Source organism: Mycetomoellerius zeteki, unplaced genomic scaffold (assembly GCF_001594055.1).
Source record: "Mycetomoellerius zeteki isolate Tzet28-1 unplaced genomic scaffold, Tzet1.0 scaffold297, whole genome shotgun sequence".
Taxonomy (NCBI): Eukaryota; Metazoa; Arthropoda; class Insecta; order Hymenoptera; family Formicidae; genus Mycetomoellerius; species Mycetomoellerius zeteki.
The window spans coordinates 1-25,164 of NW_017257279.1; the positions used below are offsets into that span (position 1 = coordinate 1).

The 25,164-nt window shown below is 33.5% G+C and overlaps 5 protein-coding genes across 9 annotated transcripts in view; 3 read left to right on the top strand and 2 right to left on the bottom strand.

Moving 5' to 3' along the window:
• The first annotated feature begins 1,056 nt into the window (after positions 1 to 1,056).
• On the top strand, positions 1,057 to 3,209 carry Prosbeta2 (Proteasome beta2 subunit). The gene is made up of 4 exons (XM_018450790.1): positions 1,057 to 1,221; positions 1,826 to 2,005; positions 2,086 to 2,401; positions 2,875 to 3,209. Exons 1-4 carry the CDS (start codon positions 1,160 to 1,162, stop codon positions 3,148 to 3,150), a joined length of 834 nt encoding a protein of 277 aa, XP_018306292.1. The 5' UTR covers positions 1,057 to 1,159; the 3' UTR covers positions 3,151 to 3,209.
• Positions 3,210 to 3,305: 96 nt separating this feature from the next.
• On the bottom strand, positions 3,306 to 15,019 carry qua (villin like protein quail). Of its 2 annotated transcripts, XM_018450789.1 has the most exons (10): positions 14,818 to 15,019; positions 10,681 to 10,773; positions 9,778 to 9,894; positions 8,344 to 8,684; positions 6,870 to 7,351; positions 5,820 to 6,103; positions 5,074 to 5,260; positions 4,392 to 4,640; positions 4,008 to 4,304; positions 3,306 to 3,706 (listed from the first exon to the last, which is right to left on the bottom strand). In XM_018450789.1, exons 1-10 carry the CDS (start codon positions 14,833 to 14,835, stop codon positions 3,357 to 3,359), a joined length of 2,418 nt encoding a protein of 805 aa, XP_018306291.1. In that variant the 5' UTR covers positions 14,836 to 15,019; the 3' UTR covers positions 3,306 to 3,356. The 2 variants fall into 2 exon arrangements, with proteins under 2 accessions (XP_018306291.1, XP_018306290.1); XM_018450788.1 differs by lacking the exon at positions 14,818 to 15,019 and having other exon boundaries at positions 10,681 to 10,857.
• Positions 15,020 to 16,435: 1,416 nt separating this feature from the next.
• LOC108724408 (uncharacterized) lies at positions 16,436 to 18,082 on the top strand. Of its 3 annotated transcripts, none has more exons than XM_018450765.1 (4): positions 16,436 to 16,677; positions 16,752 to 16,855; positions 17,295 to 17,510; positions 17,823 to 18,082. In XM_018450765.1, exons 1-4 carry the CDS (start codon positions 16,641 to 16,643, stop codon positions 18,048 to 18,050), a joined length of 585 nt encoding a protein of 194 aa, XP_018306267.1. In that variant the 5' UTR covers positions 16,436 to 16,640; the 3' UTR covers positions 18,051 to 18,082. The 3 variants fall into 3 exon arrangements, with proteins under 3 accessions (XP_018306267.1, XP_018306268.1, XP_018306269.1); XM_018450766.1 differs by having other exon boundaries at positions 16,437 to 16,677; positions 17,815 to 18,082; XM_018450767.1 differs by having other exon boundaries at positions 16,442 to 16,677; positions 17,854 to 18,082.
• Positions 18,083 to 18,701: 619 nt separating this feature from the next.
• On the bottom strand, positions 18,702 to 21,408 carry mEFTs (elongation factor Ts, mitochondrial). 2 transcript variants are annotated; one of them, XM_018450785.1, is made up of 4 exons: positions 20,821 to 20,874; positions 19,844 to 19,999; positions 19,227 to 19,758; positions 18,702 to 19,035 (listed from the first exon to the last, which is right to left on the bottom strand). In XM_018450785.1, the coding sequence occupies exons 1-4, from the start codon at positions 20,857 to 20,859 to the stop codon at positions 18,812 to 18,814; spliced, it is 951 nt and encodes a 316-aa protein (XP_018306287.1). In that variant the 5' UTR covers positions 20,860 to 20,874; the 3' UTR covers positions 18,702 to 18,811. The 2 variants fall into 2 exon arrangements, with proteins under 2 accessions (XP_018306287.1, XP_018306289.1); XM_018450787.1 differs by lacking the exon at positions 20,821 to 20,874 and adding an exon at positions 21,376 to 21,408 and having other exon boundaries at positions 18,703 to 19,035.
• Dhc36C (Dynein heavy chain at 36C) overlaps positions 21,282 to 25,164 on the top strand; it is a 42,656-nt gene continuing 38,773 nt past the window's right edge. Inside the window, 5 exon segments of the mRNA XM_018450760.1 lie at positions 21,282 to 21,386; positions 22,631 to 22,911; positions 23,331 to 23,634; positions 24,644 to 24,861; positions 24,938 to 25,091. Coding sequence (XP_018306262.1) covers positions 22,694 to 22,911; positions 23,331 to 23,634; positions 24,644 to 24,861; positions 24,938 to 25,091 — 894 coding nt within the window. The 5' untranslated portion in view covers positions 21,282 to 21,386; positions 22,631 to 22,693.

Consider the following 25,164-nt stretch of genomic DNA (forward strand, 5'->3'; position numbering starts at 1 on the left):
CGAAATTTGAAGAGATTCGAAATGAAAAACGATGCTGTAAAAAAATGATGTATATCAGCGAATCGTCAGCTATAAACACGTACTGCTGCTATAGTATTTTGTATTCTTTCGGAATTAATAGAATTTTTAAGTATCAAATTAATTAATCTGATATATTCATACACTGAGAGAAAACAAAATAATTCCAGCAACTATAAATTTGGCAACTTTTGCAATTGAAGTACCTGTAACTAGTTTTACAAAGTAATAGAAACTTAAAGTAGTGCTGAATATTATAAAAATATTGTCACGGTAATAAATTGTACGTACTATTAATTGGTAGTGAAGTAGTGACTCAACTACATTGAGTAGTTACTTGAACTTCATGCAAATAGATATAACAATTACATTTTTCTAGTTTAAACAAAAATTTTTAAAGTGTCACTCAGTACGAATAGTACGCGGCTTTGTCACCAGAGGGACGTAGCGGAGTTCAGTTTCTCCTAAGAAGGAAACCACTCGTTTACAATAAAAGGCGCAGCGTTGGTTTTAAATTTGGAAGACAAAAATAAATAAGAAATGCATACACAAATTTGTAACTATGTATTATAAAGCTTTAATAAGAACAATAAGTAAATTAAGTGAACTAAGAAAATATAGTAATATTAACCATTTATAAATTGTTTATATGGTTAATGTACTATATTTTCTTAGTTCACTTAATCTAGTATTCTTATTAGAATTTAATAATATATGTATATATAGTTGAGGCGCTATTTCACTACAAATTTATAGTTACTGATACGACTTTTTTCTCGGAGTGTATCAATTAAATTTTTTAATTTTTAAAGTTTTACGCAAATCCTCTATAATCAAAATATTTTTCATGGAAGTTATATAACATTACCTTTAAAATAGTTTAGAAGAAGCTTGTGGAAAATAACTTTTTATTTTGATAACGCCTAATTCAAATAACCGCGGCAACATGGCGTCATATGATGTCGCGTTCTTATTGGCTGTTAGAAATAGTTCCTTCTACCATGGTTGGTGGCACTAATCGCAGTCGAAGTGATTACTGTGATAGCGTAGGTGCACAGGTTAGGCGGTTACTTGTTATAGCTGTGTCATTTTTGACAGTTTTGTGATTTTGACTACCGACATTTGATACACAAAACGAATCATGAGTTCGCTTCTTGTACCGGAAATCTCGCCACCAGGTTTTTCTTTCGATCTCTGCCAAAGGTGAAGACTTTATCTTGTTTCATCAATTTATAACTGATAGCTATTCTATCTAACCTAAAATGCATACTGCTGTGTCATAATACAGTATTTCATAAAACGAAGTTTTCGTCACATAACTGTCATATAATATTAGTAATCACCGTCCTTGTTAATGAAAGAACGATTTTTTTTCAGAAATTATAAAATGAGAAATCTTAGAATATTGCAAAATTTATATATATGAAAAATTATGAGCCGAGATTAGACTTTTTTAGTATTTTTGAAAAGTGTTTTAATTTATATAAAAATTCTGAGGAAAAATTTTACTTGGAGTATGCTTTCTATAATTTTATAATATTGTAAATAATGTGCTAATTATGATTCTTAATTAATATAAGTATTAAATTGATCAGCAACTTCCATAGTTTAAAAAGGTTCCATAAAGCAATTATCAAGATTTTGTTTTTTATCACATTAATATGTATCTTAGAAGTATATTTATTATTTTAAATTTCAAATTTTATATATTTCATATATTTAACATGATATATTCAACATTTAATACATATTTAATATTTTAATTTGAAGCTTATTGATCCTGCTAATCTTTATTTATTTTGCACAGAAATACTTTCTTGGTCAAAAAAGGCTTTGACGCTCCGAAAGTCAAGAAAACAGGTACTACCATCGCAGGTGTAGTATATAAGGATGGCGTTATTCTCGGCGGTGATACACGAGCCACCGAGGACACTATTGTAGCCGATAAATACAGCTTGAAGATCCACTATCTCGCTCCTAATATGTAGTAAGTGCCATAGCATCCTTCTCTTTATACAAAATTAATTTTACAAGTAATGCATTAAGAGAAATGTAAATTATTTTTAGCTGTTGCGGAGCTGGTACAGCTGCGGATACTGAAATGACTACAGAGATGATAGCTAGCCAATTGGAGCTGCATCGTCTGAATACTGGCCGTGTCGTACCCGTGTGCACTGCCAATACATTGATAAAACAAATGCTATTCCGCTATCAGGGTCATATTGGTGCTGCTCTTATCCTGGGAGGTTTTGACATTGATGGACCTCAGCTATATTGCATTTATCCTCACGGTTCAACAGAGAAGCTGAAGTATACTACTATGGGATCTGGCTCGCTGGCTGCTATGTCAGTACTCGAGAGCACGTGGAAGCCTGATATGTCGGTACGGAGTACAATATTTATATTTAACAATACAATTTACGATTTAAATAAAAATTTTTTTGTTATATCTTAATTATATTTAAAAAATATATCTACTTATTTTTTAAAATAAGTTTTGATTCAGGTTCTAAATAGTCGTCAAATTTTTTGTATTACGTTTAAATATAATACAGAAAAATATCTAATTTTTTGTAATTTTTTCATTTTCTTAAAAAATATGTGTAATACATTCATAAGATTTGGAATTCAGAGAAAACTGAGTATCCCAAAAAATTTGGCAAATCTAAAATAATATTTATTTTAGATATAACTTTATATGAACGGTGACAAAAATTTATTGTATTGTGTATTAATCCTAGTATATGTATTTATATATATATTTATATGTATCTTTTTCTATTAAATAATATATTAAAAATATGTCTTATATTAAAAACTCCATATTCTTGAATTGAGAAAACGGATGTGTTTTAGGAAGAAGATGCGAAGAAATTGGTGGCGGACGCCATTCGTGCAGGTGTGTTCAACGATCTTGCGTCAGGATCCAACGTAGATCTCTGCGTCATTCGCAAGAACAATGTCGAGTATTTGCGGCCGTATGATACCGCTAGCGTAAAGGGCGAACGGCAGATCAGCTATCGTTACAAGCCCGGTACTACGTCGGTGCTCACGAAAACAATACAGCCGATTATCGTGGAGGAGGAGACGGTGCGCACAATCGAACCCGAAGCGATGGACACGTCTGCGTGAAACTTCATTTACTAATCTAGCGTTCTATATATAATAATAAATACATTTTTTCAAACAATGAGATTTAACGGTTGAAAATCAGTTTGATCTCGTAATAAAAATATTGCCGCGATTGTGTAAGGATAAATGTATGATTTCTAAACTCCGATTCCATAAAGAGAAGGGATAATATTTGAATTGGAATCGAAGTAAAAAGAAGAATATTATTAGAAGAGTCCAGCGGCTTGTTTGAGGCGCTGTCTCTTCCAGGTCGGTAGTTTTTCGAATTCCGCGGGTTCCATTTTGAAGATTGCGATGAAATTGTCGTAAGTCAGGTGCATCTCTTTGCGTCTAACGTCCACACCGGCCGGCAAGTTATCCGGTTCGCTTTTCAGCATTGCCGGCGGGTACTTGATGTAATTGTCGAAGTCTGTGGTAGCCTTCGAGGTCGTCTGCGTTCTTGCCGATTGATCTCTATCCTCCAGCAGAGTGCAGAAGATTTCGAACGGTTTGTAATCCCTTAGCAGATTATGATTCCAATTGTCAAACAGCCCGATAAATGTAGCTGGCTCCAAACCTAAGAAACGATGAAAATAAAAATATAGACGAAATGCAAAAAATATATATAAAGATTGAAAAATTTTTACAATAGAAAGAACTGAAAAATAATAAACCTATAAAAGATATTAGCCAACTTAAGCTACTACTACAAGAAGAAAATAGGGAAATGTTCCTCTCCGATTTTTTAATAAGCTTTTATGTTGTTGTTTAGGCCAAAATAAGAAAAACGTGTTTTTTTTTATGTGTGCATTTGCACAGAAACGTCATTGATCGTGAAGAAATCTTTTTAAATTGATTATGTGTTGCCCGGGACTCACCTTGTTTGATCACGGAAATAGTCGTGTTGCGATTTCGACCTGCGGGATGAGTGTAGAGATATACAGTGGCATCCTCAACGCACTCTTGCAGCGTCCTCGGGTTGGAGAACTTGCCTATCCATACCCAAATCATGCTACCAGCATCCAGCAACCAAACAGTTTCCGGTATCAGAGAATTTTGTCGGAATCCAAGGATCTGCTCGCCCACGAAGAGGCCATTCTCGGTGCAGCATTGAAACAGGTGTTTGTCTAGCTCCTCGCCGACTTCTTCAGTCTCTGTGCTGTAGGCACCTATTCCTGAGAAGGATAAATTTAAGCATAATCAATGATCGAATGTGATCTTAGAAAAATATTCGAGATGTTCTATCTCTTCGTTCGGTTTACCTCCAAGCTCGGCCCAGAAGTCGTCATTCTCTTTACCCTCGGTGATGAGAGGCGCGTTTCTAGGCGCGAGGCGTCGCGACGTTTGTCTCGCGTCGCCAGTACTCTTGCCACCGCACCAGACGATCGGAGCGCCGGAGAAGAGGATGAATACTGCGCTGGAATCCAGGCTACTTGCTCGTAATGGGCGTTCCACAGCTTTCGAAGTGTACGGTGTCGAGCCGAATACTCTGACCAGATATTTTTTTGGCGCTGCAAATCGAGAATCTTTACTATAAAAAATAGAGATTCGAATTCTACGGTCTCTTTAAAATATATGTTTCATTCAAATTTTTTTCATGTAAATTTAAGTATATTTTTTCTTCACATAATACACAAACTTTTTTGATATTTTATCTTAGATTGCAGTATAATGTATAAATGGCACAAACAAACAATTCAAAACGCAATTGAATCAATATTAAGTTGGACAGATTTAATTCTTAATTCATTTCGGTCCAAAAGAATTCTCTTCAGTGTCAAATAAAAAGGTGAAAGATTCTTAAAAGTCAAAAGTTCTTATTAAAAATTTTAATTTCATTATTATTGATGTTTTATTGATATTCGTTATTTTTTATATTGTATATATATATTTTTTAAAATTATTTCTTTAAACTTTTATTTAACCGAATAACAGGGACCTTACGCGAGTTACGATGACGTCCGGCGAGTATCTTAAGTTTCCCATCGTAGATCTGCAAGAGATGAGGCGGTTCTCTGCCTTGGGCCGCTTTCACCAACTGCGCGTTCGTCTCTTCAGATAGACGGCAAGCCACCGTTAAAGCAGCATCTCGATCCATTTTGACTGAGTGGACGCCTTCCCAGCAGTAAACCTAAAGAAGAGAGATGTCGTTGAAATTTTTCACAATAATTACAGCTATGAAATGAATGCCATCCTTGGTAAATTTTTTTTCTGAAAATTTTTTATATAATTTTTTAGAATTTCTATATAAATTTTAAAATTTTTGTATAATTTCGTAATTCTGTAGAAAATTTCTCAGATTTTTTTATACGAATTGGAACACTTTAAAAGTATTGAGATAAATTCATATCTTTTCTAAAATTTTTAATGAAATTTTTTGTGAATTCTAAGCATTCTTCTACGGCTTATTCCACGGTTTTTTTATTTTATAATTTCTGAAGAAAATCTGAAGAATTCTTAAATATTTTTTTCAGAAATCTTCATAAATTTTAAATATGAAAAACTTAAAAATATTATGAAATATATATATATGTTGAATTTTTTTTCACTAGGGATTTTAATATTTAAATACGCGTAAAATTGCGTATACTAAAAGAAAAAGCTTTCTCCTCCTATTCTCAATACTTTTGGCTTATTCAATCTGTGTAGAAATTTTTATTTTTGCGTATACAAGAGGAAGCTCTACGTACAATACTTCGACACCTTCGTCCTTGTCCGTACTTGTACAGCATCACATAACAGGTTTCCGCGTAATAGATTCCCTTATCTTCCTCCACCTGGACCATACCCTCTTTTAGTTCGACCCTCCACAAGGTTCGTTCGCCGGATCCGTCGTCCACCAGCTGACACTCGGCCGCCATCCTAGGCCTCTCGTTCATGTAATCAGGCTCAAAACTCACCGGCAAAGTCAATGGCCTCATCTTCGAAGGTTCCCAGCCCCTCAACAGCGCCTTCATCTCCGCCGGTTCGTGACCTTCGATTTATTTTATTCAGTTTATTCTCGTTTGTCTGTTATATGTATTATTACGATTTAAAAAAACCTAAAAATTCTCAAGGCTTTAGCCCAATTCTGTCAGTTTATTTCAATCATTTTATTTTTATTTCAATCGCCCGCGTAATTAATTTTTATATACGTGTGTCTATTGTTTCCTTTTTTCTTTTGGCTGTTGAGTATTTTGCATTTATCTGCATTTATTCTCAACCCCTTGAGTGTGTATGTTTATAGATGTCATTGAATTAATAATTTTCTTTTATAAATATTATTAAAATTATACGAAAGATATTTTTTAATTTTTAAAATCAAGGGTTTGAAATTTCTAGTTAAAAATTTTAAATTTACTGTTTTAAAAAATTAATATAGTGAGATTTATATATTTTTTAAAACTTATTTTAAACAATTGAAATAAAATTTTTATATAAAATAAATAATACACTTTAATACATTTTATTTTATTATGTAGATTATATATTTTTTAAAAATGTATGTTAAATATAATACATTTTTTTTATTATAAATTTTGCAAAATTTTGTGTTAAATTTAAAATACTATTTGAAATTTATTTATTCTTAATATATATAAATTCTTATCTATAATAAATATATGAAAATAATTTACACATTTTAAACTCACTTTTGCATTTTGAGATCCCACGCTCAAGGGGTTAAGAAATTTGTAAACAATACTGTGAGCCTCCGAAAGAGATTCATCTATCACGCGATAAAACAAATTTAGCTCTACCTTCCGTTGTCCTGGCCACCGGCACGCCGTCACTATAATCCTTCTTCTTGATGAAACCTCGTGCGTTTCTCACGGCCTCCAATCTTTCCCGCGCGTTAACATCGCGGCCCACCCAGCCCCAGACGCCAGCTTCGCCCCGGTCCACCAGGTACACAGAACCGGAAGTCAGATCGTCGCGTAGAATCGGGCCAGATTTGAGTTCGGCGACCTTGTACTTGCCCGATTGCTCGCTGCACTTGTACAGTTTGATGGGACTCGGAGGATTGACGCGGTGCTGCCGATCGGGCGCCACTACCCTTACCGAGGGATCGAGCACGATGCTGAAGAGCTCCCTGTCGTTGGCGGACAGGGTCTGCTCATAGCCGTCTTCGACTACTATCACACGGCCGTTGTTGTTTTCCTTCCGGGATTCCAAGAGACTGGCAGCGTGGCGTTTGTGCAAGGGATCTGACAAAGACCCGAGCCACAGAAAGACGACACCCCTACGAACGAAAAAAGAGTATTTTTTAATTGTACTTTTGTACGAAGTAAAAAGTGTAGGACATAAAAGAAATTGCAGGACTTTTATTATTTCACTTGCTAATAGAAAAAAATAGTATTATAATTGCTGAATCAAGGAAAATAGAATATAAAAATACGGAAGAAGTTACGTTAGGAGCATCGAGATAAGAATTTATTTTGCAAAGCACAGCTGAGAATTAATTTCACTAAATTGAATTATTATCAATTGTGATTTTTGATGTTTTATTAATAAATTAATTAACACGTTTTTGCAAAGAAATTTTAAAAGACCTAGTAGAAAAGGAGATACTACATTTGAAAAATGATGTTATATCAATAATTTATTTTTAATTGGAAATCATTTTGTCAATCAATTCAATAACACTATTAATGAAACAGGCATATGCTTTTGTTTTAGTAAAATTTTATTTGTTTCATTAATACTTTTATCAATAAGATTATTTTCAATTAAAATAATATTGTTGATATATAACGTTATTTTTTTAGTGTATTAATTATATTATTTAAGTATTACTTATATGTTATCCTATTTATTTTATTGTATTAATAATATAAAGTTTATCAAAGATTTAAAAAATTATTATATTTTAAGATTAAAAGCAAAAAATTAAATTATACTATAAAATAAGGAATTAAGTTAAAAAGAAAAGAAATGATTGCACGATAAATTTTAAGTTTCTAAATGACGAAAGACAGGAAATTGAAATTCTTTTCTTTTTTAAAATATATCCAACAACTCCAAGTAAATCATAAAATTTTTTTAAACAGTATAAATTAAACCTCATATAAATGCTAAAAGGGAATGGATTTATTATTATTCATTGTCAGTTCTCGGAACGCATATATATTTTTTGCAGGCGGAAACTTTCACCGGTGGATTACGACATCATCCAGCAATTACGCAAAATTATTCGCGTCGCGTAGTACGCGATCGCCCTGAACTGTCACGCACTTTGAATGGACGTCCACCAGGATGACGTCCCGGCAGCTGAAGTGCTCCCAGTGGACTCTCTTCAGCTCGGTCAGGATCGGCACGGCCACCCCAGAGACGCGGTGCAGGGTGCAGTCGGGTGATTCGTGATGCAGGTTCTCCACGACCAGCCGCTGCCGGAAGTAGGCGAGGAACCGCGGGCTCTCGCGGCCCTGCGCCTCGCGCGTCAGGATCATCGCCGACGTCTGCGAGTCGAGCTCGGCGGCGCGGAGCGCCGCGGCGCCGGACACCGTTGAGTCGCAATTGGCGCCGATCCAGAAGTGGATGGCGCGCACTACCGAGGTGTCTTTCAGGTCCTTAATCTATCAAAAGGATATAAGTCACGTTCCCTTATTTTCCCTTAGAGATATTACTGCACTCAAAAAATTGATCTTGCAATTACAGCGAAAATGATCTAAGTACGAAAAATAGCTAAAATAGATAAATTTCTAACAAGTATTGCGATATTGGATATGTATTGCATCAATTATATAGATGACAGAAATATAATTTAGATTTGTGCTATAAATTCTATGCGTATGATACATAATTTTCTATCTGATACAAAAAACAGTTATAATTCTAGCTGGATCAGCAAAATATTTTTTTGCGCGTGGCCAATTATTTAAAGCCAATAATTAATTATTTATTTGGATATACTCTAAATACACTGAACAACTCTTAATACTTAAAATAAAGCAATTAATTATCGTCTTTAATCAGTATTGAATTGATTAGTATTAAATTGACTAGTATATTAGATTTCTTTCGAAAGTGACCCAAAAATTAAGTTATCTAGAAAAAAGAAGGAGGGAAACTATTTTTCAATTTGACAAAGAGTTATTGATCAGTTAAATAATATTGGCAAAAAAAATATATTCTTAACACGATCAAATATCATTTCGTTATTTTTGTTTCGCAATTCTTAAAAACACCCTTTTTGAATTATAACGAATTTAACGATTTTTTTAAAGTTAAGTTCACTTTTGGTAAGAATAATTTATTCAACTCATTCATGGTAATGACTCGAAAATCATTCTTCTTGTTCTTTAAATTGTGTTACTTTTGAAGGGAGCAATATATCAATCGGATAATGAAGCAAGAAATAAAAAGAAGAAAAAACTTAAATGGATATTTATCCTCTTTAATGTTGAGTTTTTCAAACGCCGCGACTTCTTTTCTTCCGAGTAGCAATTTTTAATTTCTAATGAAGTTTCCTTGTGCATTACGTTACGCGTGCGCGAGAAATTCATTTTCTTTGCGGAGGAATGTTTCAATGGCAAACTTGAAGAGTTACAAGTTGTAGAAAAATTATGCTCTGGGATCCAGGGCGTGGATTTTGTTAGGCAAGACGGTGCTCACGCTTTCGTACAGTTTTTCTCATAATGACGCAACACAATTGAAGTAAAAGTATACCGGCATGCCCGGATAAGGAAGTGCACCGTCCTTTGCGGACACGGCATAGACAATGTACGCTGACTCGGAGAGGAAGAGGCCCATGTTGTTGCTGCTTACGACCGTAGCGCGTAGACCCTGTTTGACAAAAGCGAATACGTAATACCAAATGAAGCGAAACGAACCGTAAATGCGACGTGAAACAATAATGATATCTAAGACTGGTCATAGTCGGTTTTTATTTTAAGACCGTCTTAAGAAATGTCTTAAGATGCTAATAAAAGAACCCTCTGATTGGTTCATGACATCTTAAGACTGTATTTAAGACAGTCTTAAGTATACGAATCGACTATGAATATCAGCCTGAGGCCGTCAGTTTTTATATTTAAGACCATCTTAAGTGCAATATTCCCGGGAAAAGATGTTATATATATGGATATATTTTATACATAATCATTTATAATTGTATATAATTTTGTATAATTTTATGTAATTGTATATAATTATATAAATATTTTTTCCGGGATTAAGATCGTATCTTGAGCATCTTAAAACATATACTTAAGATAGTTTTGAAATAAGAACGAACTATGATTACCGTCCTAAGACTAATTAAACACGAAAAAAAATGTTTGGTTGAATTAACTGGAATTATGGTGGAAAAAAAATAAACGATCCAGATTTCTGGTTAAGTCTACTAGATTTTTGGTTAAATCAATTGAATGTTGGTCATTTCAACTAGAATTTTAATAGATTTAACCAGAAATCTTGTAAACTTAATTAGAATTCTGGTTCAACAAAACATTTTTTTTCTGTGAAATAAATAAATACTAAGAAACAAATAAGTTATAAATAATAATTAATTATTTCAATATTTTAGCGTTATAGTTATTCAGGATTGTAATTATCTTTGTTACTAACTACCTCGATTCTCCAGACTCGAAAGATGCTGCTGTTCTTCGGGATATTCCTGAAGACTTCGCCTCCGGAATCATCGCTGCGACAGTTCTTGTCGTCCTGTGGGACGGTATTTAAAATTTCAGGGTACATCACAGTCGTCATATTCGTCCACAATAAATAACAAGATTGTTTAAAAATTCCTCTCCTCTCGACGATTCAAAGCTTTTCCAGTCGCACTTTATTTCTCGCGCAAAATGACGAAGTCAAGTCGAGTGTGTTGAGACGAGAATCTCGCGAGACAGTGGTAGCTAGCGATTGCGTGTCGAGAATGAGGAGTCAAGGCACTCAAATGAGTTCTCGAGATCGCCGTGGAAAATTGCTGGAAAAACTCGAAAACGGATTCTAAGGCCGTCCGATGGGCGCACGCGTACGGTAATTAGTGGTAATTAATTCCGGCGAAAGCATCGTCGAATGTAACATTCGCAGAGCGCGCGAGCCGAGGAGTTTTGCAACGGACGCGCTTCGCGAGTGAACTGAAAACTGGGATACCAGAGCTCGCGAGAGGATCTCCGCCTCGCAGGTGCATACGAGTATGTGCTCGACGCACTTGACGCATCACACGCAGCCTTGGCCGGAAGAGATAAAGAAGTGAACCTTAATTTAGCTTTCTATATTTATTAATATATAACGTAGTTCGATTTGGTTTATATTACTGTTCGATTAATCGGAAAGCTATAGACAAGTTTATCAATTCCATTAATTTTGTTAATTATTCTAGTTAATTAGCAAATTAATTATTGGGATGGAAATGCGAAACAGTCCGCGCGAGTACCTTTTTGACGCTGCATGATTACGAAGTAATTAATAAAATTGCTATCTATTAGAATTATTAGAAGAATAAGGAATTCTACCAGATAGTTTATTCCCCATAAGCGCATAATATTATTTAATATGAAGTAATATTTTAGGCATATTCTTAGAATATTAAATGTAACATTTAAAAACTATTTTACTAAAATTATATAATATTACATGATATTCTCGAAATATTGGAAGGTTATATGTCCACTCCTGATAATATTATATTATATGATTATTAAAAGTAACATTTATTTAATATTACTGTAATATCGTATAAACATTAAAAAGTATTATAATATCATTTACTTTATTTTGTAAAACTGTTACATCTGTTCAGTATAAGTATTTAAAAACTGAAAATGATTTCAGTGCATAATTGTAGAACTGGATATGTACTTATAATAAAATCATGTCGAAACGTTTTTTTAGCACATGATACAGCATAGACTGGTAAGAACTTTTCGTTACTGGATTGTGAATTCAAATTGCACAAAATTAAAAACAATTAATATTTATAAGTATTTTAATAATATTTCAGGAATATTAAGATATAATACCTAGGGTGTATATATAAGTGGATATATATAACCTCTATAGAATATACTCCCGTAATATATTAAAAAAATATTTATGCTATTCTCTAAATATTATAATAACATTACTTTAATTTTTTTTTTTAATAATATCCATATAACATTCTAGGAACATTTTGCGCTAATAGGATTCTTATACAATGCTTTTATAGATATTTATGTGAACAAAATAGTCGTTTTTTATACACAAATTACAAAGAACATGCATGTTCCCCAAATAACACAAAGTCTAAAATTATGACATAAGACGTCTTTAAGTCGTCTTTTAGACGTAAAAAACGTTTTATGACCCGATTTTAGACACTTTTTGTTGTCTTTAGTTATTGATTATTTTAATTTATTCATAATTAATTAACCTTTCGAGGACCGGAGCTTTCACAAAGAAACTTGAAGAAGACCTCGTTTTCTAAGGAATTTCGCTGAATTTAATTCTGCTTTCAGAATTTTTTAATTAAAATTCTATAAAAATAATCTGATTATCGTGAAACTCGGTTTTTAGATTCTTATTATAAGAGTTATATCCTTTCATCTACAAAGGGTTAATTAACAAATTAATTATTTGACGAATTAAAATGCAAAATGATTCGAGTCATCACTTTTTAATTAAATAGTGAGTAATAATTAAAAAATTGTAGCTATCTAAAAAATGTCAGAATATTTGAAGGATTTTTCAAGTTCCTTTCTGACACTTTTATGATATTTTAGATGACATTTGTGCCATCAAAACAGTCGTTTCGGACAGATTTCAAGAGGAACGAATTTTTCGAAAGGCTTCTCATCGCTACCCGCATTTGTCATTGTTCTCAGGAAAATGAGCGGCTTTTGTGCCGCTGGCTTTCGGCCCAAGTTGATTGACCTGTAACCACATCGGATCCCAGTAAGACGGAGCCCATTAGCCGCTGCCGACCGCCGTCGCATTGTGCTGGTCTCGTTCCTCCGGCGTGTGTGCGTGCATGCGTGCTGTACGAGATTCATTCATACACGAGGCCCGCGCATCTCGCATTCGCCTCACGCACGTCGCACGCACGCACACGCGGGGCCCGAGCATCATCCGCGACGATCATCGTCCGCGGTGCGACAGGGCAGGAAGTCGCAACTGTCGCCCACGTCTCTCTCTGCGCGGGAAACGGGAATCGCGGCAAAAGGTGAGAATTCGCGGTCACCTGTCTCTCTCGAAAGAGAGAACGGCTCGTTTTTTTTTCTCTTAATCACTCGTTCGTTCAATGTGGTGTAACAGGTGATATGAAGGCTGCAGAATTGCGAAAGAGAATTTCGGTATTGACATGTGATTTTTATTTCTTTTTTAATTCTCAATCGTGGATCTAGTTTTTCTATTCAATCAATCTCTTTATCAATCAAAATCTTTGAAGTGGAAAACTAAAATCTAACATTTCACTTTTAAAAATTGACAATTAAGCCACTCTTTTTCAACATTGGCTCAATTGTCATCCTTTGTCATTCTTTAAAATTAGATTCCACTTTAAAGATTTTAGATGAAGTAGATAGAAATGGTAAACAATTCTATTTTCTTTATGTTGTATTCGCAAAGTTGGATTATTTTTGTTAAAATATAAATTTATTACAGTATTAATTCTTTTTTATGCGAATTATAAAAAACTATCATTTGGGTTCCTTAAATTTCTTATTTAAATTAGTGCCTTTCAATTAACATAAATTAAATTCTACACTTTTTTTAAGGGACATCCCGTCTGTATTGTTGGGGTTTTAGACACGTCAGCAACTATGTTAATTTTGGCGTCAGCTCCGGAGGATTAATTAAAGGACTATTCGAAGGTATTCATTTATCTACCAACTAAAGAATTAAATACAAAGGTCGGTTAATCGATTCACTATTATTTTTTCAAGCAAAGGTTTTTCAAACAAATATTTGTGATCGTCTTCCTTGTATTTTCTTTTGTGTAAATTTTGTAGAAACTTTATTTTCGTTGAATAATTTTTTTAGAAAGTTGACGTCAGAAATATTAACAGATTTTATGTAGAAACATTATTCAGATGAAAAATATACTTCGTGCTTCTTTTTAATGCCTTTTTTTGGGCGAATCGATTTATCATTGTTTCTCCAAACGGGCAAAATTATATTTATGGCTTCTTTCTTGCAGGTTTTGTGTTTGTTATGTAGAAATACTATTTTTGTTTATTAATTAATTTTTTCCAGAAATTTGACATAAGAAATATTAACAGATTTTGTGTAGAAAATAATTGAAATTGGGTATAATTTGATATTATGAATTTAACACGCCCTCCCTTATAGAAATCTACTGGTTAATTAATTATAGAGAGATAGTAATTAAATCTCGAGAAAAATATTATATTATATATGGACATATTTTATATATAATTGTATATAGGGATATTTATTTGGAATACTAAAAGTATATACAGAACAACAGTGCTTTTAATACTCAAAATAAGTAATTAATTACTGTCATACTTTCAATATTGGCCAGTAGATTTCTCCCTTATAAAAATTTAATACTAATACACTGGCCAATTAATCACTTCTTTTCAGTATTAAAAATACTTTTAACAATACCTTTGATACTCAATAAAATAAGTGATTAATCGGCCAGTATTAGTACTAAATTTCTATAAGGGCTGTAAGGAGTTCGAAGACCTAAAATCACCGCACCCCCGTGCGATCGTAGGAGATCTGAGAGCGATTCGCGAACGGAATGATCTCACTCACCCGCCTGGGGAAGTCCATTGTTCTGCGGTGTCTCGGAGAAACCGGGGCCCATTTAAATCGCCTCTACCACGCGGAGAGGGACACGCGCGAAGGAACAGGACGCGCGATCGCTCCGCTCGCGTATGATGCGCGGCGGCTAACTGTACACTGCGAAACAACTGATATTCCCCGGGCTCTGAAAACGAGACCGCATCGGTGCGGTGCCGTATGTCCGGAAGTGGGCCCCGGAACTCCGGCCGGCCAGCCGTGACCGGCACGGGACGAGAGCTGAGTGACCTCATGAATACATATACGTGAGCGCGGCAGGCCCCGTTGAGATGGTTGAGATCCCACTGCCGTGAGGCACAACGCACACACGTGCACACCTGTTCCGAGGTCCGCTGCCTTTCCAACGTTACCTCGCCACGGATAGATAGAGCACGGCGGTTTATTACACGTCCTAGAACACGTAATGGGCCCCTCGCGCGCTCGAGGCCCGTTCCGCTCCTACGTGCGTTGAACGCGTTCCTCGTTCAAAGAATGCAAGAAGCTGAGATAGATCTTGGCAGAATCAATGGGAATCGAATAAGAAACTGTAATCGTGATTGGAGAGACAGAGGAAGTTGAATAAAAAATGTGTAAAGACAAAGACTTCAAGCAAAAAGAAATCATTATGTCAAATATGATTCATGAAAGCCATTTGATGGAATTGTGTAAAAGTTATATGTATTCGTAAAAGTTAAATACAGACGATTCCTTTGTTCATCTTCAATATAGGATTAACAAAATAATAAGAATTATTACACGTTGAATGTTACATGCGGATATCAAAACTGATAAAATGAGGCATACATATTTTAAACAAAACTTTTATGATTTTTTATAATTTTTTATAATCGTATATTTATAGGTTTTTGAAAAGTCTAATATTTGGAAAATACTCCCAACCCCAATAATTTTTGAGGGGTCGTTTAATCCCCTAAATTTCAAATTGGACTGATTTAAAAAAATACGTATCTCTTAGAATTTTAGTGGATGTGTTAAAAAATACCATTCTTAAGGGGATACTGGAGTGACCAAATTATTACATTACAATCGTATAAAAATCTTCGAATTGACTGAACGGAATAAAAAAAACCTTTTACAGGATTAAAATTAGACGCAAAATTAGGAAATGGTGGACCTTGTACTAAAATCGAAAAAAAGTTAAAAAATTTTTTAACATTCTTTCGATTTAAGTATAAAATCCACTGCACCACCTCCTAATTTTGCATCTAATTTTAATCCTGTAAAAAGTTTTTTTATTCCGTTCAGTCAATTCGAAGATTTTTATACAACTCTGTAATGTGATAATTTCACTCCAGCATAAATGTATGTAAAATTAAAATGAAGTTTTTGTTACTTTTTTTATAGAGTTGAAGTTATTTAAGTTACGAAAGATTGAAGTTGCACAAAAGTTTTACAATCATCCTATAATAGAAATAACATAACAATATACATACGTAACATAGTTAATATTTAGTTATCTTTTTTTTAGCAGATGTAAAAAATAATATTCATTTTTTTTAAGTTTTATATCACATTATATACATACAAGACGTAAATATAGATATACATTATTCTTTGAACTATTCTCTGTCTAATCTCAGCACAGGAGAGTCTCTTTTAATCGGGCATCGAGCTTCCTGAAGCCATATAAATTCAGTTCGATCCGGTCCTTGAAACAAAGTGCGCTCGCTGCGCATTTTTCCCTGACAGCTCGAAGGCGGCAAGCGAGGGATACGAGTCTCGTCGACAAATGTCAGAGGGCTGCCTCCGTATTACCACCCTTCGACGGCGCGAGGATGGATTGGCGAAACGAAGAATCGGATCAATCGAGCGGTACATCGAGGTAGAGAGACGCTCGTTGTGAACCTCCTTGTAACATACAACGTGCACTTTCTCTTTCCGGACAGTCGAGAACTTGAAGTGGGATGAGAACGATCATCCCGCGGAGAGGACGAAGGATGCTGTCGCTGCTGCAGTTCTGGACCATAACGTTTGCTCCCAAGGAGTTCAGGTTTATTGAAATGTTAAAATTAAACATGTTCATAAATCAAATTTCTCAAAGCAATTTAATTCCATCTATAATTATAACTATAACGATTTTATTTAATTATTGTTATTTAGTTCCGATTTTTTAATTAAACCAATTTTATTTTTTACTTTTTTATTTTGATTTTAAATTAAAACGTACAGATAAATTTTCAATGAATTGACAAATATAAAAAAGATATATAATATACATAATAATGAATTAAGAATTAAAAAATAATAAATATTACATATTATAAATTATGTATTGGAAAATGAATAAACTAATAAATATGATTTTTAATTAATTCTTTTAAAATTACGAGCTGATGTACAGTTTTTCTTTATTCAATTTTATATCCACCCAAGTGAAACACTTTAATATGAAAATAATTGCGTTTTCTTGATGAAACTGCTCTATTCAGGTTGAAATTGGGATTTGTAAGGATATTGGGAATTTTACATCCGCTTTGGAAAGTTTGGAGCTCGAGACGACGAATCACCCAGGTTTCAGAACAAATTACATGCAGACGGATTACTTCAATGATTCCGAGCAGGAGGAAACCGTTCCAGTTTTCAAGACGAGAGAAAGATCTACCTTCGAATTGGTAGTCCAGGGACCAGAAATCTTAATTTTCCAGGTATGAACGTCTTTATTTATCCATAATTTATCTATAATTTGATCTTTCAGAAAACAGATTGATTTTTCAAAACTCAGCATGTAAAAAAATATTGTCAGAGATATTAAAAAAGAATTAAATAAGTTATTCTCAAGAATATTAATAAGATATATAGTATATATAATAATATATAATATAAAAAATATACAGAACAAGAATTTAAAGTAGTTTTGTATATTTAATTTCTTATATATGGATGCATATATTTATAATACACGTATTTAATTTAAAAAGCGTATTGTACAGAAAAAAATTAAAAATTAAGGCTCATAGGAAAGGATTGAGGAAAGGATTTATCCTGCAGGGCACCAGGCATTCCCCAGCGGATATCGCACCCTATTGGAAGAAGGATTCTCGGATGTGGCTGTGGAAATCGGTCCGGCTTGCAAGGAAGCTGAAAAGTATCAAAACAAAGGCTGCTCCTGCAAACACTTTGTATCGCAAGGATCTTTCGTAGCGTATACTTTTATTCAACTGTATATACAAATTTTCGAATCGTAATTTTATTTTTTTATATTTCATTTCATTTTAATATTCAAATAATGTTGATGACTCGTGTGACATATTCTTTTATCGAATCAATTATCAAATAATAAAAAAGAAACATTAAAAGAAACATAAGAAAAACACAAGAAAAAAACATTTATACGAATTTTTGATTCCATAATAATTTAATTCTTTATGACCGTAATGAGTCTTAAAATTTGATACAGTAAAAAATATTTTTGTACTTGTGTCAAAATCTTGTTAAATATCTTTATGTTAAATTTTTAACATATTCTCGAGTGTTAATTTAATATAAATATAACTGTTAATTTTATTTAAGAGGTAATTTTTACACATAGTGTTTGTATCTTTCTTAACATACACATCTTGTGTTAAATTAATACAAATATTTGAATGGACCGTTTGGGAAACATGAAATGTATTAAATTTAATACAAATTTTTTTTCCAACTGTGCACGTCGAAAGATTTAATGAAATAATGATGCTTTAAATTTTACGTAGTAGATAGTTAAACTATCATCGAGTTTATTACAATAATATGATACACTACACATAACGGCAAAGTTAAGAGTGATATTAATCTATTCCTTTTTTCATAAACATTTGTTCTTAAAGATATATTAAACAATTTAAGAATTTGTATTCACACGATTTCTATCCTTCGATTTCATAACTAAAGTAATATCGTCGTGAAAATTAATATTAATGATAGATAATATGAAACAATCGGGTATTTACGGACATTGCAATTAACATCAGCCGCAAGTCTGAGCGCTCTTTAGTGGTGACTCTTCGTCAAGTTCCTCACCGATCTCGAAACGCGCAAAGTCGACGATTTCAGCATGCGCTGCCGCTAACAACTGCTGCACAGAGAGACTTGGATCGAGCAGGAATTCCTGGTAGATCATGCACTGCTCTTCGTCCATATTGTTGTGAGGCTCGTCCACCCGCGGGTTACCGATCTTCTGCGGGTCCATGCCTACAAAGAAGAAATAATGTGAATGTCGTCTTTTATTTTCCCAATCCAGTTATCCAAGGTGCAGTCCTTAACGCTACAAATATTTCGAAGTTTGATTGACCAACTAGAAGAAAGAATTTTACTAACTGATCAATAAAAGAATGTTTCAAAGCATTTGTAGCAAGAATATTCTTGCGATAAATGAAACCTACCAATGATATGCTGGCAGAGCTGCGTACCCAGCATATTATCGTTTTTCTTGCACTTGATGGCTATAAGGGCGCCGTATTTGCCGAAGGATATAGGTATGGGGTTCATCGGTGCCGGATGTGTGCAGCCAAATAGTGTTACATCCGGCGATCGTACACTAATGGCGAGAGCGCGCCTCAGACTGATGTTCTCGCCTACGTTGCCGATAGTCAAGGCAGAATGATCGCTCAGGGACTTGCCGTCCGCGGCTGGCAGGTCTTTGAGACTGTCTGCATGGAAAATAGTCCGTTGAACTTCGTTCTCAACGTTCTGGGATTTTGCATGATTCAATACAGCGGAGATCACTGCTTCTGCCAGGTTGTGGAACTTCTTGTTCCGCGCGACGAAGTCAGTCTCGCAGTTAACCTCAGCCAGTGCGGCATGATTTCCGTCTACCGTCACCGTGATCAGTCCTTGGCTGGTGTTGCGGTCCTTCAGCTTGGCTGCCTGGGTCCAGCCGTACTGCTGCGCCTGTTCTTTCAGCCACTTCTCTGCCTGGAGTAAGGAAGAACTAAGAGGTTCCGCCATAAGTCAATTAGAGTCACAAGACGCATACTTAGGCGGTTGTAGAACTTGTTACCTTATCCAAATCATTCTCGTGCAGTTCCAGAGCTTTCTTGCAGTTTGTAAATGTGTAACCAGTCTTCTTACGCAGCTTAGCCAGCAGAGATTTGTTTGTGGCCTGCCAGAGCAGGCCGTTTGTGTGAATCAGGCGGAATATCTGGGCCGGAATCATCTAAAAAATATATTAAATTAATGCCAATTTCTGATAATAAATAACTTATTATCAATGTATGTTAATTTAATTTTCTTTATGTTACATCTATTAAGATATCGACACTAATTATATGAAAAATTGAATTTTGATAAAATGAGTTACTCTTCATATATGTTATAGTTCATAATGTGGTGAACAAAAGATGTCAAACATAAATAATGACTCAATAATGGATAGCTTTTTAGCTACGGTTTATCAAAGGACCTCTGTGAGGATAAATTTTACCTTGGATACATCATAGATCGAAAACTATCCATTATCGATAGTATCTATGATCATCTTTTGTTCATCATATTATAAGCTACATTTCCATAGCATGTTTTATCCAAGAGACATCTAAGGAATGTCGTTAGAATGTTTAGAAGATATAATAATTAGAAGATATAGGGATGTCTTTAGGCTGTTCCTTGGAGATCTGTGCTATGTAGGATTATACGGTTGCATTCAACAAAAGCAGCTTCGTATTGTCGAAAAATTCTTTAATATAATTGATCTTGCTCTCAGTTCCTCGTTGGATCCAAATGTATAACTCAATCATATTGCAGAACCTTAAAACTTGTAAAGCTGTTTTTCTGCTGAATGTCCATGTAAAAACTAACTCATTTTACTGGGATCCAATTTTCCACATGATTATATGTACGGAGTTTTTTAGATTATTCTTATTAAAATATATTTAGTATTCATTCTTTTCACGAGTTTTGAACTTCTTGAAATTAATTAGTGCTTTTTAATTAATATGAACTAAATGGACATCACAGATCCAGTAATAAATGTATTACAGATTTTGACATCAGCTCTGAAGGATTAAATAGCTGCATCCTGGAGCTACGACGACCAACTCCGTTTGATACAAATGCAGAATATAGGAAAGAAAATGTGTCACGTAGGAAAAATCAGATCGTGTAAATTCTCGAGGAAATCGCGAGGTCATGTCGTGACATTTCGCGTCGTTCTGGGTCTCAGGTTACCGCGACAATCTAGACGCAGGTGGTTCCTGAGACATAACCTAAAAGAGAGAATCACACGCAGAATTGCTTCTCGTTGAAGGGGAGACAGGAAAGAGATGCGAATACGAGGACTGCCTTCACTCGCCGATTTCGCTGAGGTTCGTTAATTCTGCCGAATCGATCGACCACGTTGCCTAGAAACTGCGATCGAGGGTGCAGTTTGAGAATCTTCGGATGCGCATGAATGACACGCGTGGCTCGCACGAATGCGGATCAATTTGGCCTTTAATTACGCGAGATGCTAGCCTGCGAATATTCGTGGCAGATCCAGCCGATTTCGCGAATCTAGAGCTATTTCGCGGCGATCCAGCGACGCAAAACACTCACCGTATTTGAAGGTTAGAATACACCACAAATTCGTAATCATTTCTTCATTAAGAGGGCGTTTTCGGGGCCCCCATCCTGCTTTTAGTATTTGGTAAAAATTTTTCATATAATTTTTCAGAATTTTTATATAAATTTTAGAATTTTTCAAAATTGTGTTTAAACTTTAAGAAAATTTCTTAGATATTTTGTACAAATTGGAACACTTCAAAAGTGCCAAGAAAGTCTACATTTCTTTTTTAATTTTTCATGTATAATTCTGAAATATTCTATTTCTAAAAATTTTCATTCTATAATTTCTCTGTAATATAAAATCTCTGAAAAAGTTTAAGATATTTTTTCAGAAATTATAGGATAAGAAATCTTAAAAATTAGAGTATTTTAGATCTAGAATTTATACATAAAAAAGATATAAACTTTTCCAGTGTTTCTGAAAATTATAAAGTGTTCCAATTTGTATAAAAATTTTGAAAAAAATTTTCACTTGACGTGCTGTCTAAATTTTGTGGAAATATCAGTGTAAATATTTTGAAATAATAATTATTGCAATAATAAAATTATTGTATAAATATTTAGACTATAATAATTCTAAATATTGTAGTAAAAATAATTATTGTGTATCTTTTATTTAATGTTATTATATATTTTGTATGTTGTTAGAAATATATTTTATTAACACAATATAGTTTATTTATGTTTATTATAATATATATATTTTATTATAATTTACATTTATATTATAAGATAATTTAAAATGACATATTCTTTTTTAAGTACCTACGTTATATTGTATATATTTGATTATATTTTCTTATATTTTTACTATTTTATATTATATTATCTATTATATAATATCTATTATCTATACATCTCTCACTATATTATTTTCACAATATTATTGTAGTTTTATTAATTATAATACAGCATTTTTAAATAAAATATTTTATTTTTATCTGAATATATAAATTTATGAAATGAATAAACATTTATTTGAAATATATATCAAATCCATGAAACTATGTCTTAATTTTAATATAAACAATAAGTTATATGAAATAATTATTTAGTTGCATTTTACAAATATTCTATTTTAAATATATATATCTGCGTGTTTATAATTTAATGTAATTTCGCGCTTTGTCACTCGGGATTTAATTAATATTCGTAACAATTTTAAAATATTTTATTTTAGAAAGGTCGTGTATGAATTAAATTGCTTGAAATTTCGAACAGTGGTATTATATTGTATATTTTCCAGAGATATATTAGAATTCTGTTAAATGTCGCATTGTGACATTAATTGTCATAATTGCGATTGATTATGGAAGTTTCATCTCGTTCGGAGAAAACGAAGGCACGAAGGTGCGAATCCGAGGATGCGATTTGGATACCGAAGATCCTCGACACGAAAGTGGAACCGTTGTTTTCTCTGCCGTCGGACTTGATAAGTCCTAAAAGATGTAAGAGGAAAGGAAAGATACAAAAATTGCATGGCGCACCTCATACAACGAAACGTCTTCGCGAGGAGAAGTTTCGCAGGTACAAAAAGCAAATCCGAAACTTGCATGTCCAAATAATTCCGAATATTTATTCGGTACAATCAAAGTTAAAGCAGTAATTAAATTAAGTTTTCAAGTATAACGGCAGATTTAAACATGTGATACATGCAACATAAATATAATTAAATTGAATTATTTAATTTATATAAATTTACCTAACTATATTAATTTAATAAAATTATAAAATTAATTAAAAATGAAATAAGAATTAAATTATAAGAAAATTTTTAATATATGAATATATTAAGAGATGAATGTTAAACTGATTACTCAATATAAAGTGAAACGTTTATGTTATTAATAATGCGAATTAAGATAATAATAATAATTAATTAATTATTATATTATTCTCTTGAAAGAAGTTCGAAGCTTTAAATGAATCTCGATCCTTGCGATTAGATTTATGGTGGGTTTGATAGTGAAACCAGAGCTGCTGGAGAAAGATGTGGATTTGAGCGACGATAAAGACGTCAATAGATATTATTATTACATTTGCAACGGAGTCGATACAATTCATACGGTGAGCATCGAGGACGTCTTCGTCGAGGCGATACTCGAGCTGGTTCCCGGCAGTCTACGGGAGAAATTTCCCGATTTTGCCGGTGATCTGATCCTCGAGATCAAGAAGGACTTTACAAAGAACATGAAGAAGGCTATCGTCGAGTTCGCGCTCGCGGATCCTTCCGAGGAACATCCATCACAGGTTGGCCATCGGAAGAAAGATCGAATTATAAATGAGACTTCTATATCAATTTAAGAATAAAATCAGATCGGAGGTAACTGAAGATAAGCTTAATATTTTATCGACAAGAGAGATTCTGAAGTAGAAGAAAAATATCGAATAATATTTCAATGTGAAATATTAAGGCTTAAATTTATTAAAAATAGACATTTAAATTGGACTGAAAATTTTAAATTTCAAATATTCAGTGGTAAGATTTTCTATCTCAACGTACAATGAATCGATTACTTCAGAAATTTTGTAAGTCAATTTTTGTCCAAATTGAGATATTAGGGGATTCAGAATCAGGTAGATACACAATTTTCTTCAAAAACTACATTAATCAAGTATTTCTTTCCTAGATGTCAAGTTTACTATAATTTAGAGTGAGAAACAATATGGTGACTTAAGACTCCTTATGTTAGACCGTAAAAATACACTCATTAATGAAATATTTATATTGAACAGCATATTGAAATTTAATGTTATAAGTTTACTTTTTTTGTACATATATTTTTCAACAATAAAGCTAAATAACGTTTACTTTATTATAACGTCGTTCATTTATACGACCTGTTATTTTGTAACGTTTTTAGAAGGCTGTCATTACATTTACAGAATTTCCTAATTAAAAAGCCTTGTGTCATACATATGAAAATGCTCATCTTCTTAAGAAACGACATAAGTCAATATTTTTAATATTTTCAATATTTCATTTTTAATTCTTTTGGGAAATAGATTTTAAAAGTGATATGTTCCATTCACTTAATATGTGAGATAATAAGGCGATTTTTACATATTTTTACAACTTTTAATTATTTTTATTACAGTTTTAAAAATTAGAACCTTTTTCAATCCTCCAAAAAGTAGATTTTTTTACTTATGGAGTTACTGAAATCACCGATTCATATGTAGATAACTATTATAGTAACAAAAGTGTATTGTGAACGTTGATTTATTTTATTTCATTGGCTCGATGCTTGTTTTGTAAACTGCGAAATGCAGACTAGAGATCGGAGTTCTTGTTATCGGTGATTTAATTGTGCCGATCGCGTTGCAGTTCGACATGATTCAAAAGGACGAGCGGTATATTCTATCGGACTCACGGAAGCAGGTTATAGAGCACTGCCGCGAAATTCTGCATACCGATCTGTATTTGATAAATCCATGCATGCGAATGACTCTGGAGCAGTGGGCTCGCGATTACAGGTATCGATCGAAATTATGGACACGCTTGATTTGCGCCGTCGTGACTTGTTCTATTGAATAACGTCAATTCTTTCAGTCTATTTCGGCTGATCAATTTGGAGCACGTCGTCGTGCACAAGGAAAGCTGGGATCTGGCGAATTTTCACACTCTAATCGCTCGTCAGATCGTCGCCAATCGGCGAATTTTGAAGAATGCCTGGTATAGCGGGATTCAAGAGATATTTCTCGTGGTAAAGCATTGGAAAAGAAATAACATTAATTATCGCCACATTACATTAAAAAAAGAATCACGCGAAACTTCAT

Excerpts from the sequence above, each read along its gene's own strand:
- Prosbeta2 (XM_018450790.1), top strand. The coding sequence starts at position 1,160 with ATGAGTTCGCTTCTTGTACCGGAAATCTCGCCACCAGGTTTTTCTTTC. Across the intron at positions 1,222-1,825 it reads TCTTTCGATCTCTGCCAAAG|AAATACTTTCTTGGTCAAAA; the intron begins GTGAAGACTTTA and ends TATTTTGCACAG. Across the intron at positions 2,006-2,085 it reads TATCTCGCTCCTAATATGTA|CTGTTGCGGAGCTGGTACAG; the intron begins GTAAGTGCCATA and ends AATTATTTTTAG.
- qua (XM_018450788.1), bottom strand. The coding sequence starts at position 10,818 with ATGACGACTGTGATGTACCCTGAAATTTTAAATACCGTCCCACAGGAC. Across the intron at positions 8,685-9,777 it reads TTCCTTATCCGGGCATGCCG|ATTAAGGACCTGAAAGACAC; the intron begins GTATACTTTTAC and ends TCCTTTTGATAG. Across the intron at positions 5,261-5,819 it reads GACGAAGGTGTCGAAGTATT|GTTTACTGCTGGGAAGGCGT; the intron begins GTACGTAGAGCT and ends TCTCTTCTTTAG.
- LOC108724408 (XM_018450765.1), top strand. The coding sequence starts at position 16,641 with ATGGATTGGCGAAACGAAGAATCGGATCAATCGAGCG. Across the intron at positions 16,678-16,751 it reads AGAATCGGATCAATCGAGCG|TCGAGAACTTGAAGTGGGAT; the intron begins GTACATCGAGGT and ends CTTTCCGGACAG. Across the intron at positions 17,511-17,822 it reads CAGAAATCTTAATTTTCCAG|GAAAGGATTGAGGAAAGGAT; the intron begins GTATGAACGTCT and ends TAAGGCTCATAG.
- mEFTs (XM_018450785.1), bottom strand. The coding sequence starts at position 20,859 with ATGCAGCTATTTAATCCTTCAGAGCTGATGTCAAAATCT. Across the intron at positions 20,000-20,820 it reads CAGAGCTGATGTCAAAATCT|ATGATTCCGGCCCAGATATT; the intron begins GTAATACATTTA and ends TATATTTTTTAG. Across the intron at positions 19,036-19,226 it reads GCTCTGCCAGCATATCATTG|GCATGGACCCGCAGAAGATC; the intron begins GTAGGTTTCATT and ends TCTTCTTTGTAG.